Genomic DNA, 18617 nt, shown 5'->3' with positions numbered 1-18617 from the left:
TGGCACCTACTACCATACCCTGTTCAACAGCACATTCACCCTCTGAATGGCACATGTACAAAATCCATGTAAATTGTCTCAAGGCTTAAAAATCATTCTTTAACCTGTCTCCTCCCCTTCCCTTACACTGACTGAAGTGGATTTAACAAGAGACATCAATAAGGGATAATAGCTTTCACCTGAATTCACCTGGTCAGTCTTTGTCATGGAAAGAGCAGGTGGTCTTAATGTTTTGTACACTCAGTGTATATGTTTTACTACAAAACATAGAAACGCACCATTTTCACATATGTTGATGTTGGGGTGGTGCTGGAGATCAATAATAAGTTGGTTGAACAATTGTGAAATGTCCCTTTAAGTGAAATAAGATAAAATGCTCTTATGCCTCAATAAATGCACTGATGTTTAGACATCCCAAATGAAATGAACGTTCTTTCACTTTTGAGTATATTTGTGTGTGTGTATACTAATGTGTACGCTGCCATGGGACAGATAGCAACATTCTTAGATAGGTACTGCACATGTCCCTATGGTGTCTCATTTCTCAACAAAAAAATGGTGGCAATTGTGGACTGGCTTAATCTGATCAGCCGCTAAAAGCTTTGGCCATTACAGAGATGCATTACCACCTATCAAATTAACAGATCTTCCCCTTCTCTGTTTTCTTCCTCTCTTCCTCCCTCCCCCCTCTCTCTGTTCTTCGCAAAAACATAAAACGGACAATTCTTTCTTTCAACGAAAAACCACAGCTGCACGCAATCCATAACTTATTGTTACATTGTGCTGAAAACTTGGTTAATGGACTATACTCTCTACACAGTATATGAGTGTTTAATACTGTAACTACAGAACACTGTGAAGGCAACCCCTTGTCTAGCTGTAACTAGCAATCACCTCTCAGAACAACAATATGCTGGTAATGAGAGAGCTGGCGTGGGTCCAGGTAAGAGTTTAAAGAGCTTTCTGCCGTGGGACAAAGCCTATTGAAAAGGCTGTGTTAGGATTGAAACTGCTGCTGGATGAACTGGGATGGAGGACAGTTGTTGGCCGGCTGCTCAGCTTGATACACTACCTGAGCATTGTGAATTGTGTGTCAGTCTCCGTGGGAAACAAGGGGGAACTTTTATGCCCTTGGGACTGTGCTCCGGAACAAACATCATGCCCTGCCAGTTCCATTAAGACTGGGCCATCCATCGGACAAGTAATGAAGGGAGTGTTCCACTTTAGGTCTCTGTAGCCTGTAGCAGGCTAGTATAGTGTCTCTTTCTACAGCACTTGAATGACACAAGTGGTTACCTCTCTCCTCAAATCAAATCAAGCACTTTTACCAGTCATTGGTAAATAAACACTGGATGGATGTTGGCATGATGGCATGATATATATATATATATACATACAGTACCAGTCAAAAGTTTGGACACACCTACTAATTCAAGGGATTTTTTCTTGATTCTTACTATTTTATTTATTTTATTCTATTTTGTAGAATAATAGTGAAGACATCAAAACTATGAAATAATAATATAATAATATAAAATATTTGATATTTTCGAGTCTTCAAAGTAATCACCCTTTTCCTTGATGACAACTTTTGGCATTCTCTCAACCAGCTTAATGAGGAATGCTTTTCCAACAGTCTTGAAGGAGTTCCCACATATGCTGAGCACTTGCTGGCTCCTTTTCCTTCACTTTTTGCTCCAACTCATCCCAAACCATCCCAATTTGGTTGAGGTCAGGTGATTGTGGAGGCCACGTCATCTGATGCAGCACTACATCAGTCTCCTTCTTGGTCAAATAGCCCTTACACAGCCTGGAGGTGTGTTTTTGGTCATTGTCCTGTTTAAAAACAAATGATACTTCCACTATGCACAAACCAGATCGGACGGCGTATCGCTGCAGAAGGCTGTGGTAGCCATGCTTGTTAAGTGTGCCTTGAATTCATAATAAATCACCAACAGTATCACCAGCAAAGCACCCCCACACATCACACCTCCTCCGCCATACTTCATGGTGGGAACCACACAGGCGGGGATCATCCGTTCACCTAATCTGCGTCTCACTAAAACACGGCGGTTGGAACCAAAATTCTCAAATTTGGACTCATCAGACCAAAGGACAGATTTACACCGGTCTAATTTCCATTGTTTGGCCCAAGCAAGCCTCTTATTGGTGTCCTTTGGTAGTGGTTTCTTTGCAGCAATTTGACCACGACGGCCTGATTCACACAGTCTCCTCTGAACAGTTGATGTTGAGATGTGTCCATTACTTGAACTCTGTGAAGCAATTATTTGTGCTGCAATCTGATGTGCCGTTAACTCTAATGAACGTATCCTCTGCAGAAGAGGTAACTCTGGGTCTTCCTTTCCTGTGGCAATCGTCATGAGAGCTAGTTCCATCATAGCACTTGATGGTTTTTGCGGCTGCACTTGAAGAAATGTTCAAAGTTCTTTACATTTTCCTCATTGACTGACCTTCATGTCTTAAAGTCACGGTGGACTGTAATTTCTCTTTACTTATTTGAGCTGTTCTTGACATAATATGGACTTGGTATTTTACCAATCAGGGCTATCTTCTGTATACCTTCCTACCTTGTCACAACACAACTGATTGTCTCAATTAAGAAGGAAATAAATTCCACAAATTAAGGCACACCTGTTAATTGAAATGCATTCCAATACTTTTGTAAATGTGATATTTCAGTTATTCATTTTTAATACATTTGCCAAATTTTTGAAAAACCTGTTTCGACTTTGTCATTATGGGGTATGCATTGATGAGGAATTTCTTTTTAAATAATTTTTTGAAAAAAGCTGTAACGTAACAAAATGTGGAAAAAGTCAAGAGGTCTGAATACTTTCCCAAGGCCCGAGGCATTAACCAACACATTAACCAGCAATGACATAGCAAGGGCGGCACAGCCACTGTCCATGATTAGGTAAGCAAAGCCATCCAAAAATGCAAACAAACTAGCAAACAATTCCAATCCACCACTCTTTATTTTTTTATTTTATTTAACCTTTATTTAACTCTACTTCCCTTGTTGGTCTAATATGTAGAAAAAAAGGGGTACTCATTTTTAGCCATGTATTTTTAGCCATCAAATATACTACTATGAATTCAGCATAAACTGATGAGAGCACAAACAAATACAAATACAAACCCAAGCAAACACAAACACATATGAATGCACCAACATTCAGGCCTTACCTTCTTTTGACAAATAGCAGATATCTCAGCTGTAAAGACGAGGCCAGAGATATTCAACATAACATACAGACAGACATTGGGTTCACCCACACAAAAATACTGTAGTATACCATGGTAGAAATACTGGACTAACTATAGTATAAATACTGTAGTAAAAGAAAACTGTAGTATATACTATAATTACTTTGTGTTTTTTGAGGACTGTAGTATACTGTAGTATTTACTGCAGTGTTTTTGCAGACCTTGCTGTAGTATTTACTATAGCGCTTTTGTTTTATTATATTTGACATGAAATCGGAGGCTTTGTCCTTGAGAGAACCTACTGGAGAAGTACTAAAAGAGCACATAACCTGAAGAACAGTGCTTCTGCTCTTTTCTGTAACAGGGAACACAATAGTTGGTCTATATTTGGCAGGTATTTGGTAGGTTTCTCACTTACGGGTGGCACAAACTGGGATATGGGAGAGGGGAGTGGGCAGGGTATATGCAAATTAAATGCTGTAGTGTTTACTACAGTGTCATTTTTTGGATAATACTGTAGTTATTACTATAGTATTCTACAGTATACTACAACATTCTATAGTAAGTACTACACATGATTGAGGGATACTACAGCGTGTAGTATAGTATTCTACAGTATACTACAGTATACTACAGAATTCTATAGTAATTACTGTAGTTTTCTATTGTAAACTGTAATTGTTTTCATGTGGGCACTAACTTCCACCTCCCTCCCTACAGTCATAACTAAAACCCCCCTTTGATTGACTCTAGAGAGAGGGAGAGAGCGAGAGAGAGAGAGAGAGAGATTAATTTGCTAACACTCACCTTGGGGCAAGAGCACATCAACAAGCCATTCTGCATGATCTCTGTAAAGTCACACAAATATATAAATCATAAATCAACTTATAGTTAGCTGAGACTACCTTATAAATACACTTCTAGCAGATACACAAACATATACAGTAGTCTGCATGACTGCTTCATGTTATATTGTGAGTCTTTAATGAGGATCCAAGAAGAGACATTGTATTCTAAAGAGCTAGACATAGATAGTGTATACAGTATGCCATAAGTCAGAGGAAATGAGAACAAGTTGTTTAGTGATGGCAATCTCATTATCTGCTCAATGGAATTATGCAACCATGGTGATGCCTCTCCCTCAGGATAAAGACCGGAATAATGAAGCAGACAGCAGGTGACGTATGTTTGGAATGGCATCTTGGTGGAGAGTAAGGTTTTACAACAACAGACCCTGATATCCTTTGGCTGCACTCTTCACAGATGTACAGAGGAGGGGGCTTCTCTCCCAGGGCAACGGAGAGGGTGGGATCGATGCACATCTATAGGGCGACAACAGACAGTTACAGGATCCAGAAGGAATATACAGTACAATAGTAGCAGTGATATAGGATTGTAAGGGGTCCTAAGAAGTGCATACCACACCCTATTTCTTCAATGCTTGTGCCATGACACGTGATAACACCTCAAACTCAAATAAGTCTGTGTACAGTGCATTTAGAAAGTATTCAAACCCCTTGACTTTTTCCACGTCACGTTACAGCCTTAGTCTAAAATTGATTAAATAAAATAAAAATTAATCAATCTACAAACAATACCCCATTATGACAAAGCAAAAACAGATAACTTTTTTTGTGCAAATGTATTAAAAGTAAACAACAGAAATATCACATTTACATAAGAATTCAGAGCCTTTACTCAGTACTTTGTTGAAGCACCTTTGGCCGCGATTACACCTTCGAGTCTTCTTGGGTATGACGCTACACGCTTGGTTCACCTGTATTTGGGGAGTTTCTCCCATTCTCCTCTGCAGATCCTCTCAAGCTCTTCCAGCTATTTTCAGGTCTCTACAGAGATGTTCCATTGGGTTCAAGTCTGGGCTCTGGCTGGGCCACCAAAGGACATTCAGAGTCTTGTCCTGAAGCCACTCCTGCATTGTCTTGGCTGTGTGCTTAGGGTCGTTGTCCTGTTGGAAGGTGAACCTTCGCCCCAGTCTGAGGACCTGAGTGCTCTGGAGCAGGTTTTCATCAAGGATCTCTCTGCACTTTGCTCCGTTCATCATTCCCTCGATCCTGACTAGTCTCCCAGTCTCTGCCACTGAAAAACATCTCCACAGCATGATGCTGCCACCACCATGCTTCACCATAGGGATGTTGCCAGTTCCCTCCAGACGTGGCTCTTGGAATTCAGGTCAAAGAGTTCAATCTTGGTTTAATCAGACCAGAGAATCTTGTTTCTCATGGTCTGAGAGTTCTTTTAGTGTCTTTTGGCAAACTCCAAGAGGGCTGTCATGTGCCTTTTACTGAGGAGTGGCTTCCGTCTGGCCACTCTACCATAAAGGGCCTGATTGTTGGAGTGCTGCAGAGATTGCTGTCCTTCTGGAAGATTCTCCCATTTCCACAGTGGAAGTCTGGAGCTCTTTCAGAGTGACCATTGGGTTCTTGGTCATCTCCCTGACCTAGGCACTTCTCCCCTGATTGCTAAGTTTGGCCGTGTGGCCAGCTCTAGGAAGAGTCTTGGTGGTTCCAAACGTCTTCCATTTAAGAATGGTGGAGGCCACTGTGTTCCTGGGGCCCTTCAAAGCCTCAGAAATGTTTTGGTACCCTTCCCTAGATCTGTGTCTCGACACAATCCTGTCTCGGAGCTCTACGGACATTTCGTTTGACCTCATGGCTTGGTTTTTGCTCTGACATGTACTGTCAACTGTGGGACCTTATATAGACAGGTGTTTGCCTTTCCAAATCATGTCCAATCAATTTAATTTACCACAGGTAAATCAAGGAAGATCAATGGAAACAACATGCACCTGAGCTCAATTTCATGTCTCATAGCAAAGGGCCTGAATACTTATATAAATAAGGTATATATATATTTTTTAATTATATACATTTGCAAAAATGTCTAAAAACCTGTTTTCACTTTGTCATTATGGGTTATTGTGTGCAGATTGAATAGGAAAATATATATAATTTAATCAATTTTAGAAAAAGGCTGTAACATAACAAAATGTGGAAAAGTCAAGGGGTCTGAACCCTTTCCGAATGTACTGTATATACATATATACATTACCAGTCAAAAGTTTGGACACACCTATTCATTCAAGGGTTTTTGTTTATTTGGACTATTTTCTATTTTGTATAATAATAGTGAAGACATCAAAACTATGAAATAAAACATATGGAGTCATGAAGTAACCAAAAAAGTGTTAGAGAGGTTAGTGGAGGAGTGGCGGAGCGAGTTCTAGGCCATCTCTGCCCAGGGCACAAACGTTGCCCACTCCCCAGGCCGGTCCTGGCAATAAGACCTCAGAAACCTACCCACATCCTGGTTAACTCTCTCCACCTGCCAGTTACTCTCGGGGTGAAAACCTAAGGTAAGGCTGACAGAGACCCCTAGACGCCCTCCAGACCCTCGACGTGAACTGGGGACCCCGATCAGACACTATATCCTCAGGCACCCCGTAGAAGACATGTGTAAACAGAGCCTCCGCAGTCTGTAGGGCCGTAGGGAGACCGGGCAAAGGAAGGAGACGACAGGACTAAGGAAAACAATCCACAACGACCAGGATCGTGGTGTTACCCTGTGAAGGTGGAAGATCAGTCAGGAAATCCACCGACAGCTGCAACCACGGCCGTTGTGGAACGGGTAAGGGTTGTAACTTACCTCTGGGCAGGTGTCTATGAGCCTTGCACTGGGCGAACACCAAGCAGAAGGAAACATAAACCCTCACGTCCTTAGCTAAAGTGGGCCAACAGTACTTTCCAGTAAGACAGAGCACCGTCTGACCGATACCAGGATGACCAGAGGAGGGTGACGTATGGGCCCAATAGATCAGCCGGTCGCGGACAGCAGACGAAACGTACAGATGCCTAGCCGGACACTGAAGGGGAGCGGGCTCTGTACGTAACGCCTGCTCAATGTCTGCGTCCAGCTCCCACACTACCGGTGCCACCAGGCAAGAGGCCGAAAGTATGGGAGTGGGATCCATGGGCCGCTCCTCTGTGTCATACATCCGGGACAGTGTGTCTGCCTTCGCATTCTGGGAACCTGGACTCTCCACCGTAGTAGCACAACCCCTAAACACCTACCTGATTACTCTCGTGACCACCCCGTGAGAGCCCTCTGTGGCCAAGAAACAGTGGGGTTATGACAAGCTAACCAGGGGAAATGCATTATAGTCAATAGGGAAGAGACTAATTCTCTCCGTATGACCCACCTGCGTCATCATGCCGAAAGGCTCGGTGACCTCCCTAATCAACCCTGACCCTAATGGTCAACTATCTAAGGGGTGAGCGGGGAAGGGCACAACCACGAGAACGATGGGGATCCCTAAACTAAGGGCTAAAGCCCTATCAATAAAACTCCCAGCCGCGCATGAATCGACGAGCGCCTTATGCTGTGAATGCAGGGAAAACTCAGGGAACGTGACAAACACAAACATATGTGCAACAGAGGGCTCTGGGTAGGATTGGTGCCAGCTCACCTGGGGTGACAGGCAGGGTGATGCCCTGCCTGCTGCCTCGATTCCCAGAGGAACCAACCCGGCACCGACCGGCAGTGTGACCTCTGCGGCCACCGATGGTGCACGAGCGGGAACCCCCTCCCTGCGCACCGCCCCTCCCAGCTCCATGGGTATCGGAGAGGGGGTGCAGGAGGATGGAACCACCAGACCCCAATCTGAACGTCCGCAAGTAGCCAGCAGGTTGTCCAGCCGGATGGACAGGTCCACCAGCTGGTCAAACGTGAGGGTGGTGTCTCTGCAGGCCAGCTCCCGACAGACGTCCTCGCACAGACTGCAACAGTAATGGTCAATCAGGGCCCTGTTGTTCCATCCCGCGCCGGCAGCCAAGGTCCTAAACTCCAGGGCGAACTCCTGGGTGCTCCTCGTCTCCTGCCTCAGATGGTAGAGGCGCTCACCCGCCACTCTACCCTCGGGCGGGTGTTCGAAGACTGCCCGGAAACGGCGGGTGAACTCCTCAAACTGGTCCAATGCCACATCTCCACACGGCGTTGGCCCACTCCAGGGCTCTCCCGGTGAGGCACGAGACGAGGGCGGACACCCTCTCACGGCCCGATGGAGCCATGAGAGGGTAGCCAGATAGAGGTCTAATTGTAATAAGAACCCCTGGCAGTTTGCAGCCTTCCCGTCGTACTCCTGGGGCAAGGAGAGACGGATCCCACTGGGTTCAGGCGGGAAAGGGGAGCTCAGGAGAGATCCCGGTTGTGCTGGTGGAGGCGCTGGAAGAACTCCCTGTCTCTCCCAGCGGTCCATTGTCTGGACAACGCGATCCATGGCGGTGCCAAGAGGGTGAAGCATAACCGCATGCTCCTGGATGCGCTCCTCCACCTCAATGGCCGGGGCACCTTCTCCTGCTGACTCCATAGTTGAGGTCAGTGATTCTGTAATAGATGAGTGCTGGTGGCAGGGAAGTCAGGTGCAGGAGAGTGAACTTGGTATAAACGGAGCAGTTGAATAAAAATTTAAAAAACTCCGGAAACAAACAAAAACAAAATAAAATAAGAGGGTGCAAAACCTGTTGCACACCAGAACATAACTAGCACCAATACATTCAGCAAACAATCACCGACAAGAACATGAGGGGAAACAGAGGGTTAAACACACAACATGTAATTGGAACAAGGTGTGATGGAAGACAAGACCAAACCAATGTAAAATGAAAAATGGATCAGTGATGGCTAGAAGGTCGGTGATGTCGACCGCCAAACACCGCCCGAACAAGGAGAGGGACCGACTTTGGCGGAAGTCGTGACAGTGTTAAACAAATCAATATATATTTTAGATTCTTCAAAGTAGCCTTGATGACAACTTTGCACACTCTTGGCATTCTCTCAACCATCTTCATGAGGTAGTCACTTGGAATACTTTTCCAACAGTCTTGAAGGAGTTCCCACATATGCTGAGCACTTGTTGGCTGCTTTTCCTTCACACTGCGCTCCAACTCATACCAAACCATTTCAAACCATTTGGGCTGAGGTTGGGTGATTGTGGAGGCCAGGTCATCTGATGCAGCACTCCATCAGTCTCTTTCTTGTTCAAACTCCACCGGTCCATTGCTCGTGTTTCTTGGCCCAAGCAAGTCTCTTATTATTATTGTCCTTTAGTAGTGGTTTCTTTGCAGCAATTCGACCATGAAGGTATCATCTGAACAGTTGATGTTGAGATGTGTCTGTTATTTGAACTCTGTGAAGCATTTATTTGGGCTGCAATCTGAGGTGCAGTTTATTGCCGATTTCTAAGGCTGACAACTCTAATGAACTAATGATCTGCAGCAGAGTTAAATCTTGGTCTTCCTTTCCTGTGGCGGTCTTCATGAGAGCCAGTTTCATCATAGCTCTTGATGGTTTTTGCGACTGCTGTTGAAGAAACTTTCAAAGTTATAGAAATTTTCCGGATTGACTGACCTTCACGTCTTAAAGTACTGATGGGCTGTCTTTTCTTTTTGCTTATTTGAGCTGTTCTTGCCATAATATGGACTTGGTCTTTTAACAAATAAGGCTATCTTCTGTATACCACCCCTGCCCTGTCACAACACAACTGATTGGCTCAAACGCATTAAGAAGGAAATTAACTTTTAACAAGGCACACCTGTTAATTGAAATGCATTCCAAGTGACTACCTCATGAAGCTGGTTGAGAGAATGCCAACAGTTTGCAAAGCTGTCATCAAGGCAAACGGTGGCTACTTTGAAGAATCTCAAATATAAAATATATTTTAATTTGTTTAGCACTTTTTCGGTTACTACATGATTCCATATGTGTTATTTCATAGTTTTGATGTCCTCACTATTATTCTACAATGTAGAAAATAGTATAAATAAAGAAACACCCTGGAATGAGTAGGTGTGACCAAAATTGTGACTGGTAATATATATAATATATATATATACAGTATATATATATATATATATATATATATATATATATATAATGTCCCCTCTACCTGTCTCTGCTTGCCTTTAGTCTGTGGCTGGCTGCATGCATATGTCTCTGTTCTGTTATCTATGATCTGTACATGACCCTGTATTAGGCCACAGTGCTAATGGCCGAGATGCTCAGATGATGTTCTGTAATTTACTGCTCTCATTTACAGGCGTACTATCCTCAGGGGCAGTATGGGGTCATGGCTTCCAATTAGGACCCCCCCCCCCCCCCCCCCCCCCCCCCACACACACACACCCACACCCCCTCTGTGCTCCTGGGTAATTGAAATCTTGCCCCTGTCCCTGCCCCTGTTCCTTTCTCCGCTCTACTTGTCAGTTTTGAGCACAGTTGAGCAGAGACACGCAGAGCAGCGCAAACAGGCCTTGAGTTGCGTGGCCAGTGATATCATTACACGACAGAACGACAAAAGTCACTCAAGCATTCGCTGGTTGCTTTAATGTTGTGCTTCCAGCAGAAAACACCAATACGCTTTTACACACCATGGCAATCTGGCACATACTTTGTGTATTCACTTTATGTTTGTGTACAGTGTACAGTAGTTAGTCAGATATTACCTTGACGGCAGGTTTATTGATGGCATTGTGACACTCAATGTGTTGGCAGTGGATGGGGTTCCAGGCTGTGGAAAATATAATGGAGGGAAAAAAGGAGAGGGGAGAGATGCAGAGGTGGAAGGAGGATTAGACCTGCAATCTAAAGGTTTGTTGCACAGAAGACCAACCTGACAGGCAGACCATAAGCCGCTCACCAGTGTACTGCAGGCCTCTGTATTCACTAATGGCTCCTGGGGGCTTTAGGTTTGGCCAGTAATGAAAGAGCATCTGCACGGCTGGAGGCTTTACTTGGGATGGTCCGTAGGATATGACATACAGCAGGTCCTGCCACAACACAACACACGCCATAGTGAACTAAAATATAAGAACCTCTCAAAGCTATTCACTGACACTTTCCAGATCTATGAGAGAGACATCTAACCTATGTGAATATGGCACATGCATTTTGCAAACATATACCTTCCACACTTCCTGCTTGTGCTTCATAAGACACTCCAACAACTGACAGTGGTATACTGGAAACAAAAAGGCAGGGGCTAGAGTCAGGCAGGTGGCAGGTATAACATAGTGTACAGTACATGAATCAAAAGACAGGCTGTGCTACACTGGACATAGACACTGTGATGTACTGTATTGTACTGGTTTAGGATAACCTGAGTTCAAGGTTTACCTGGGTTGGAGGTGTACTGCATAGCAATCATTAGCATAGAGGAGGCAGAGAGATTGACATATGCTGGAACACCCCCTTCTCTTCTAGTGGAACCCACTAAAGAAGGACAGAAAAGACAAATGAAGAACCATAAACCTCATGAAGAACTGCATACTGTGGGACACCAACCTGGCAGTTCATTTGATATGGTGATGCATACTGAAATGTCTGGTAAACGTGTATGACTACTGATATTGAATGAGACTTATCCCACTTAATGACTTGTTAACTTCATGTTGAATTGAAAAGGGGTTCTTTTTCACATGCAAGTAGATGGATGTTAGATACAGAGTGGCTGTACTCACATACAGCCATGGGGAGGAAAGAGGTGCTCAGGTACTCAATGATGTCTTTGTGCAGGAATGGGGGGAATGTAGCTAAAGTGGAGATCATAGTGTAGGGTAAAGTGCTGAGAATATCATCACTGAGAAAGGGCAGGAGGCAAGTTGTTGTGTAAAATATGGACTGTCCCAGATCTGATGGGAGAAGGGAGAGCCAAGACGCACAGACACAGAGAGAGAGACAGTAATTCAATGAAATGTACATACGTTGCAAACATATGTAAGTAAATAAACATTTGGCATTACAACTTAAAGAAAATGGATAAATATACAATGTGTATAAATACAACAAAATCCTGAGAGAGTATTGTGAGACTCAGTTTAGATCAGTGCGGTTTCAGTAAAACCTATTATTACTGCACTGGTGTTTTCCCTCAGCAAAGGGTTGTGCTTTCTAGTCAAGGAGATGTGCTTTCATGCTTATTCCATATAAACAGATATATTCACAGACTTGCTATTTACAGATTACGATTACCTGGTGCAGTTAATATATACACAACATATGCCAGCCATAGCAATTTAACCTTTAAAATAGCTTTTTCCCATTTTCAATAAAAAAAATAAAAAAGAGATTGCAAACAGTTAATACATGTGTACAGTACTACAGTATGTCTACAAATAAGTTATCAACAAAGTTAGCTGACAGGATCCAGCATGTTCCCCATCACCCCATGCATCCCTTTAGGTCTTCTGTGGGACTCGTTTCCTGGAGCGAATGAGGCCAGAAAAGGCAGCTTCATGTGGTTAAAACGGGTCGTAGGGCGATGGACACGTACAGAGGTGTATGTCCTGGTATCACTCACCATGCTGACCGTGCTGCAGCAGGGGCACCAGGTCAAGCAGGGTCACGAGGGTCGCATAGAGCCCCTGATAGTCCAGAGAGGGGTACTCTGAGAGCTGAGCGTCCCGACTCTGCTGCCCCTGCCCCCCGCGGTCTGGAGGGGCATCACGCAGAACGCTGTAAAGGAGGGAGCGAGTAACTGTAGGGTTGATGGAACTGACTTGTGGTCTTAGAGATGGGGTGAGTGGGAATGGCACAGGAAAAAGACACATGGTCATGGGCACGGCCAAATTGGAAGCTTCCTGGTTCTCCTTCCTGCCTGTGCGGGACAGAATGCTGCTCCGGGGGTGGGGGGAGGAGGGAAGGGATAGGGGGGAACAAGGGAAAAAAAGAGACAACAAAGACACAAAGAAACAGCACATTACATTGAAATGGCACTACAGAGACAGCGTAAATAGAAAAAAACTAACCCAGATAGACCCCACATAGGATGCAGTGTCTGTAGTATTTCACTGAAGGCATTGGGAATTGTTCCCTGCTTTATCTGTTCAGTGTGACATAGAATTACTTTCATTTTCTATTTCACTTTTTGTACATCTCTGTCTTCTGAAAACAAAAAAACATGAACAGAAATGTTTGCAAAAACTGCAATGATCACTGCATCTCATGCGTATCTGGCGACAAGGAGAAAAAAAATGCATGTTTTCAGTGGCAACCCCATACTTCTCTGAAGGGGAAACTGCAAATGGTTTTCCCTCTGTGGCTGCCATATTCCAATCAGATCAATTCAGCAGCAATCATACCGAGAGGCCAATGGCCCATGATGTTTCTCAGGGACAATTATCCTGTTTTGTAGGGCTGTCGTCAAGGATGGGAATGTCACCAAATCGGTTAGGGAAAATACGGAGGTGACACTTTTGAAACATGCTTCAGCTAGTAATAAACATGTGTGTGAGGTTAGATAAGAATTTCTGGGTCACAGCACATGTTTATTGCACCAGAGAAAAAATGTCCATATGCATTCATTATGATACTGTATCAGTATCATCAGGAGAAAGAATGAGATCCAACAGGCATATGGATTTAAGTCTCTAAAATAAATGTAAGAACTAATCTACAGTAGGGGAGAAACTATAATGACAAAGGAATAGGTTGTTTCAAACGGGATGACAGGTAGCATTATGTTTGTGAGCTAATGGGGGATGAACATTTGTGTTTGCTGTCCCCTGGGAAGGTGGATATCTCACCATTTACAGAGAGGAAAGAACTAGTTGGTTGGTTTGTGTGTGGGGATTCTAGGGGTGGGGAGGCGGGGGGACAGAGAGCCTTGCTCTTTTACTAAACACGATGTTAAAGAACTAAGCTGTTCTATCAGTAAAATGACTTGGAGGTACTTAGCATGAGAGCCCAGATGACAAATTCTGATGTTTTGTTTTTCATAGAGGTAGAGGTATAGCATTTCTACAGGGGCAGTGAGTAAGGGGATTTTAGTGTAGCAATACAGAATAGCCTACTATTATGACATTTTTCAAGATTAACATCATCATACTCTGACTATTCCCCTGAAAGTTATACTCCGTAAGAATTTGGCCTCAAGTTGGACAATTTTAAATACTGGAAACCAAAGTGTAAAAAACATTATCTCAGTGAGTTGGAAGGGATAGTCAGTTTCCAACAATGGGGGAGATTAGCTTTATATCTTGCGGAGTATGACTTAATATCACTGCCCTCTTTGCAAATACTCAACTGCAGCATTGAATTGAACACACACACAGACGCACAGAGACACACAGACAAACAAACACACATACAATAATACACAGACACACATTATGCACACACAGTAAAACACATCTTAGATCCGATAAAACAACCTACACTGTCACTATCTTCTAAATGTTGTCGCTAACTGCGGCAATATCTAGTTTCTCTAAAGCTTGAGTGAGCCACTGACTATAAATTACATTGCTGTAAATAAGCATTAACTAGGGGATATAATAACGTAATAACCAGTGTTTCTTAGCTAGATGTGAGATATTTCATTTCCTTTGAGTGTGACTTGTTCATGCCAGGCAAGGTTCAAGAGGAACTAGGAATGAAGGAAATCACATTATAATATGATACATGAAATTATCCTGATTCAGTATCAGACTGCATCTTGGTTCCTCACAGTCACTCAAATGATAATGGAATTTGGCATGGGGTCAGGGCGACTTTGAATCCATGGTTCACTGATGCAGAGAGCTAGACAGCTTGGCTGGTGGGTGTTACTTTCTAGATGACTGTCTGGGAGGAAAATGTGGCAACTACATTACTTAACTAATATATGACATGTTGCATAGCACCCCTTGGAGTAAGCCCCTTAAAATGAGCCCAGGTAGCCACATCCCTTTACACTAATATCATAATAGTCTTACACTGATATCGCTCTATGCTGCAGAATTAATGAAATATTAATTTCGCGCTCCATCCTCTGTCTGCGCGGGACTCTTTTTTTTTTCCAGGAACCTGACATATGCAAGCCTCAGTGCTCCCTCTCTTTAGCTCACACTCTCTCTCTCCCTCTCTTCACCCCAGGCCAATGAAACACAGGTGTCTGTCAGAATGTCTGAGAGTCTACTGAGCAGTGCAGAGGGGTTTCAATGTGGGAGGCATGGTTTGTTGTGTGATTTGGGAGGGAGGAGATTTGGCTCAAGGAAAACATGAGGCGAATGTTACAGTATCATACCAGTGTGATTCCCTTCACACCCCAGCGATACTGAGCCTCACAGACACAATTGTCATTAGAGTTAACATGCTGCCACAACATAGGCTCATACAATCACAGCCCTTGTCACGCTCCATCTGTGCCAAGGACCAATAGGATGCCAGGACTGTAACAATACACTAGCAAGCACATCTAGCTGGATCATTCTCTCAGCAAAGTCAGAAAGATCCAAGATAGTTTACCAATATTGACTTGAACATTATCATAAAAAAATGCACTACTATGTCCACTGTGTGATGAAATGAAAATGTTTGTCATAATCCCATAATTTTCATAAGTGAAACATGAAAGTTCTGTCTCCCTAATCCACATCCTTTTAGATAACTGTGCCTAATGATGATGATTTCTGTAGCCAATGATCAAAGCACAACTGATTCTCACAGAGAGCTCTGCTCAAACTCAACAAATAAATGTCACATACTGGTTGTGGCCATAATGGCTGCCCTGGCTTCTTGACCTGTTCTGAGGGGACGTGTTGTTCCCTCCACAGGCTCTCTGTCACTGCACACTGGGGACTGTCAGACCCAAGGAGCCAGAGGACCAGACCTCCCTTAGCCCCTCTGGGAGTGAGACTACAGGCCATCCTAGGAACATGTGCATCTACAAAGCTACTACTGAACCTACAGAGGGGTTGAAAATTGCTATTCCTTTTTGGTACTTTTTCTCCAATATAATACCAACCATACCAGGTACACTCTGCAAAATAACATAATTATTCACATTATTATTCATAACCGCCTACTTACAACATCAACACAATTCATATCCCCTTGAGGCACACCCACATTGGAAAGACTCAGTAATGGCAATCTTGGCAGATTTGATTTATTGGTTGGAACCCAACAAACCATCTCTATTTTATTTAAAAAGAGCGTACTACAATATCAGACAGCCATGGGGCGATATGAGGGGATCGTGTTGTTGACTCGTGTTGTTGATGTACTGTAGGATCATGGTCCTCATACAGCAACATGAAACATACGGTATCACAAAGGCAGAGGATGGAGCAACTCAATTCCCTCTCTAAAAAGGACCTGGGTGGTTATCAACTAGGATTCTTAAATGATGATACACTTGCACTGTTGGAAACCGTTTCCCATATTTACACTTACATGTATATCTTCTAATTTCAACTGACTTCCTACCAGCAATAATCGTGTCTTATTGCTGTGCATGTATTAGAATTAGGCTAAACCCCAGTCACCTCTCCTCTGAAACTAAACATCAAATACTGTTACTGTTACTTCACCTGTGGTTCCAGCGCAGGGTACTTACCTGAGCAGGGTTTGGGAAAAGTATTTCAGTGTGTTTGCAATGTCTGTTCCGGAGGGCACGGGGTAAATATTGTGTTGCACACGGTTGTGATACTCTTGCAAGTATCGTATCTTAGAGGCAACTAAACAAGATAAAGAGCAGAGTAACAAACAAAATAAGTCTGATGAAGCCTTTATCAAATCAAGGGAGGTGGGGGCAATAGGTTATGGTTGGTACAGTATAAGCCTGGTTATTGATAGTCTGCCCCAAGCATGGCAACTGGTCATTGTCCTTGTGGCATCCTGTCGGTCTCTCTTTAAGTGACCTTTGTGTTTGTCCAGCTCGGTCACAACCAGCCCTGGAGTGGGTTGTTTTGGTGCCATTTTGTGACTCACGCTGGTAGTGTTTAGTGCTCGCTGACCTGCAAATGACAAGTCCCAAAAATAACAATAACACCCACAGGCTTTGTGTTTGTGTGGGGCAGGGTGTGGGTGTATGTGTAATTAAATGACTGTGTATAGGCTATATACATGGGTGTAGGAGGGTGTTCATTTTCTAAAAATTTCATACCAAGGAAAACATGGTTGGCTACAACACAGTGGTTCTGTAAATAGAATCAGCAGGGCTCCCTTCAGACACACTTTGTAAAACCAGAAATGTACCTCGTCCACAGGCTCAATTGCTAGAGCCAACAGGGTGGAAAATTTTAGCAGGGGCTAAAAACTCTCATTTTTTGCCTGCCAAAACCAAACATCAACTCTTGTTTTTAAGGGCTAAAACGTGTGATACTTGTGCAAGCTAATGTCTGACCAATTCAGTAATGTCAATGTAGCCTACAGAATGCAGGAGAAACAACACACATCTCTATAAGCTACCTAGTAGGTGTTTATACATGGTACCATAGAATAGCATGTAGTACCTTCTAAGATGCCCCAAACATGGCCAAATAGATGTAAAATCGTTTAAGCAGGCTTTATTACAGATAAATGTATATATAGGAACTTTGTTTATTCCATACATTATATGCCTATTTTAGAAATGTTGAGTTCTTTCAAGGTGTGTTGATTGACAACAACAACAAACCACAAATTGTTTATTACACTATGCTTTTATTCACTCTCCTTTTCTAGAGTAAATAATCTGATAGTTTATCAAATAATGTAACTGCAGTCTGTTTATCCACCTGTTCAGAGGTAAATGATGAAGAAAAAACCGTATTTATGTTATGAACGTAAAAGATATGATATGAACAAGCAAATCAACCACATTATTGATCAACAATGCCACCATATTGTTCAGTGGAAAACGTATCAAATCGACCGTGATACCAATACAGCGTGTCAATCAAAAATTCATGCTTAATATCGGTTAGAATGTTATGTTCATATATTTTTGGTGACAACCGTCAGAACATAGACACCAGCCCCTCGAGCCATCCTCTGCGACGCGAGAACGTGTTGCAACCTGCCTTAGCAACCGCGGTTTCATCACCAAGGACAGCTCCTCTCATTCGCTTTCTTACTAGAAAATTACACGAAAAAATGGGAGGATATAATAGGAATATTTTAAATAATAGTACTTACATTGCTCTGCTTTCGTAGACATTGTGGAAATAATTCACGAATCATAAAACAAACACTGTCAAATGTCAAATGTTTTTTTCTCCCCTACGGTGTTGTTCCCCCTTAGTCTTAAGAAAAGTGAATAAACACCCTCGCGCACAGGCTCGCTTTGGTTGTACCACTGCTGCCATGAAAGCAGGTTAACAGCAATTGAAATCTCTTGCATTGGACATGTAAGTAATTCAAATGCATATGGTGTGTTTCGTGGATATGTTATATATATTTCATTTTATATGTATATGTCAATGTGCTGATAGAAAAAGGAGGACCCAAATCAGAACATACTTTTCCAAATGGACTGCTCCGACTATGACAAAGTGTCATTCAAGAAAGTGATTTTTAACACCCGCCTCAACATGAGACTGTTATTGCTCATTTCGCAATTTTGCATCAACTGA

At 43.1% G+C, this 18617-nt stretch overlaps 1 protein-coding gene across 6 annotated transcripts in view; it reads right to left on the bottom strand.

The window, feature by feature from the left end:
- LOC110497864 (protein unc-79 homolog) overlaps positions 1-18283 on the bottom strand; it is a 50151-nt gene extending 31868 nt beyond the window's left edge. For 5 of the 6 annotated variants that reach the window (XR_002469728.2, XM_021574301.2, XM_021574302.2 and 2 more), the window contains exons 1-11: positions 18181-18283; positions 16619-16739; positions 12599-12912; positions 11760-11930; positions 11416-11511; positions 11205-11260; positions 10940-11069; positions 10746-10810; positions 4462-4550; positions 4036-4076; positions 3208-3236 (exon numbers count right to left, since the gene is read on the bottom strand). Coding sequence is in view for 5 of the 6 variants with exons in the window: in XM_021574301.2 (XP_021429976.1) it covers positions 3208-3236; positions 4036-4076; positions 4462-4550; positions 10746-10810; positions 10940-11069; positions 11205-11260; positions 11416-11511; positions 11760-11930; positions 12599-12912; positions 16619-16739; positions 18181-18202 (1134 nt within the window). In the remaining variant the exon portion in view is untranslated. The remainder of the gene's footprint in view (positions 1-3207; positions 3237-4035; positions 4077-4461; positions 4551-10745; positions 10811-10939; positions 11070-11204; positions 11261-11415; positions 11512-11759; positions 11931-12598; positions 12913-16618; positions 16740-18180) is intronic. The other variant, XM_021574305.2, reaches the window with a different exon arrangement.
- Positions 18284-18617: the final 334 nt, after the last annotated feature.

Source organism: Oncorhynchus mykiss, chromosome 19 (genome assembly GCF_013265735.2).
Source record: "Oncorhynchus mykiss isolate Arlee chromosome 19, USDA_OmykA_1.1, whole genome shotgun sequence".
Classification (NCBI taxonomy): Eukaryota; Metazoa; Chordata; class Actinopteri; order Salmoniformes; family Salmonidae; genus Oncorhynchus; species Oncorhynchus mykiss.
Note: the sequence above shows the minus strand (reverse complement) of the source record. Positions and strands in the feature narration are given on the sequence as shown.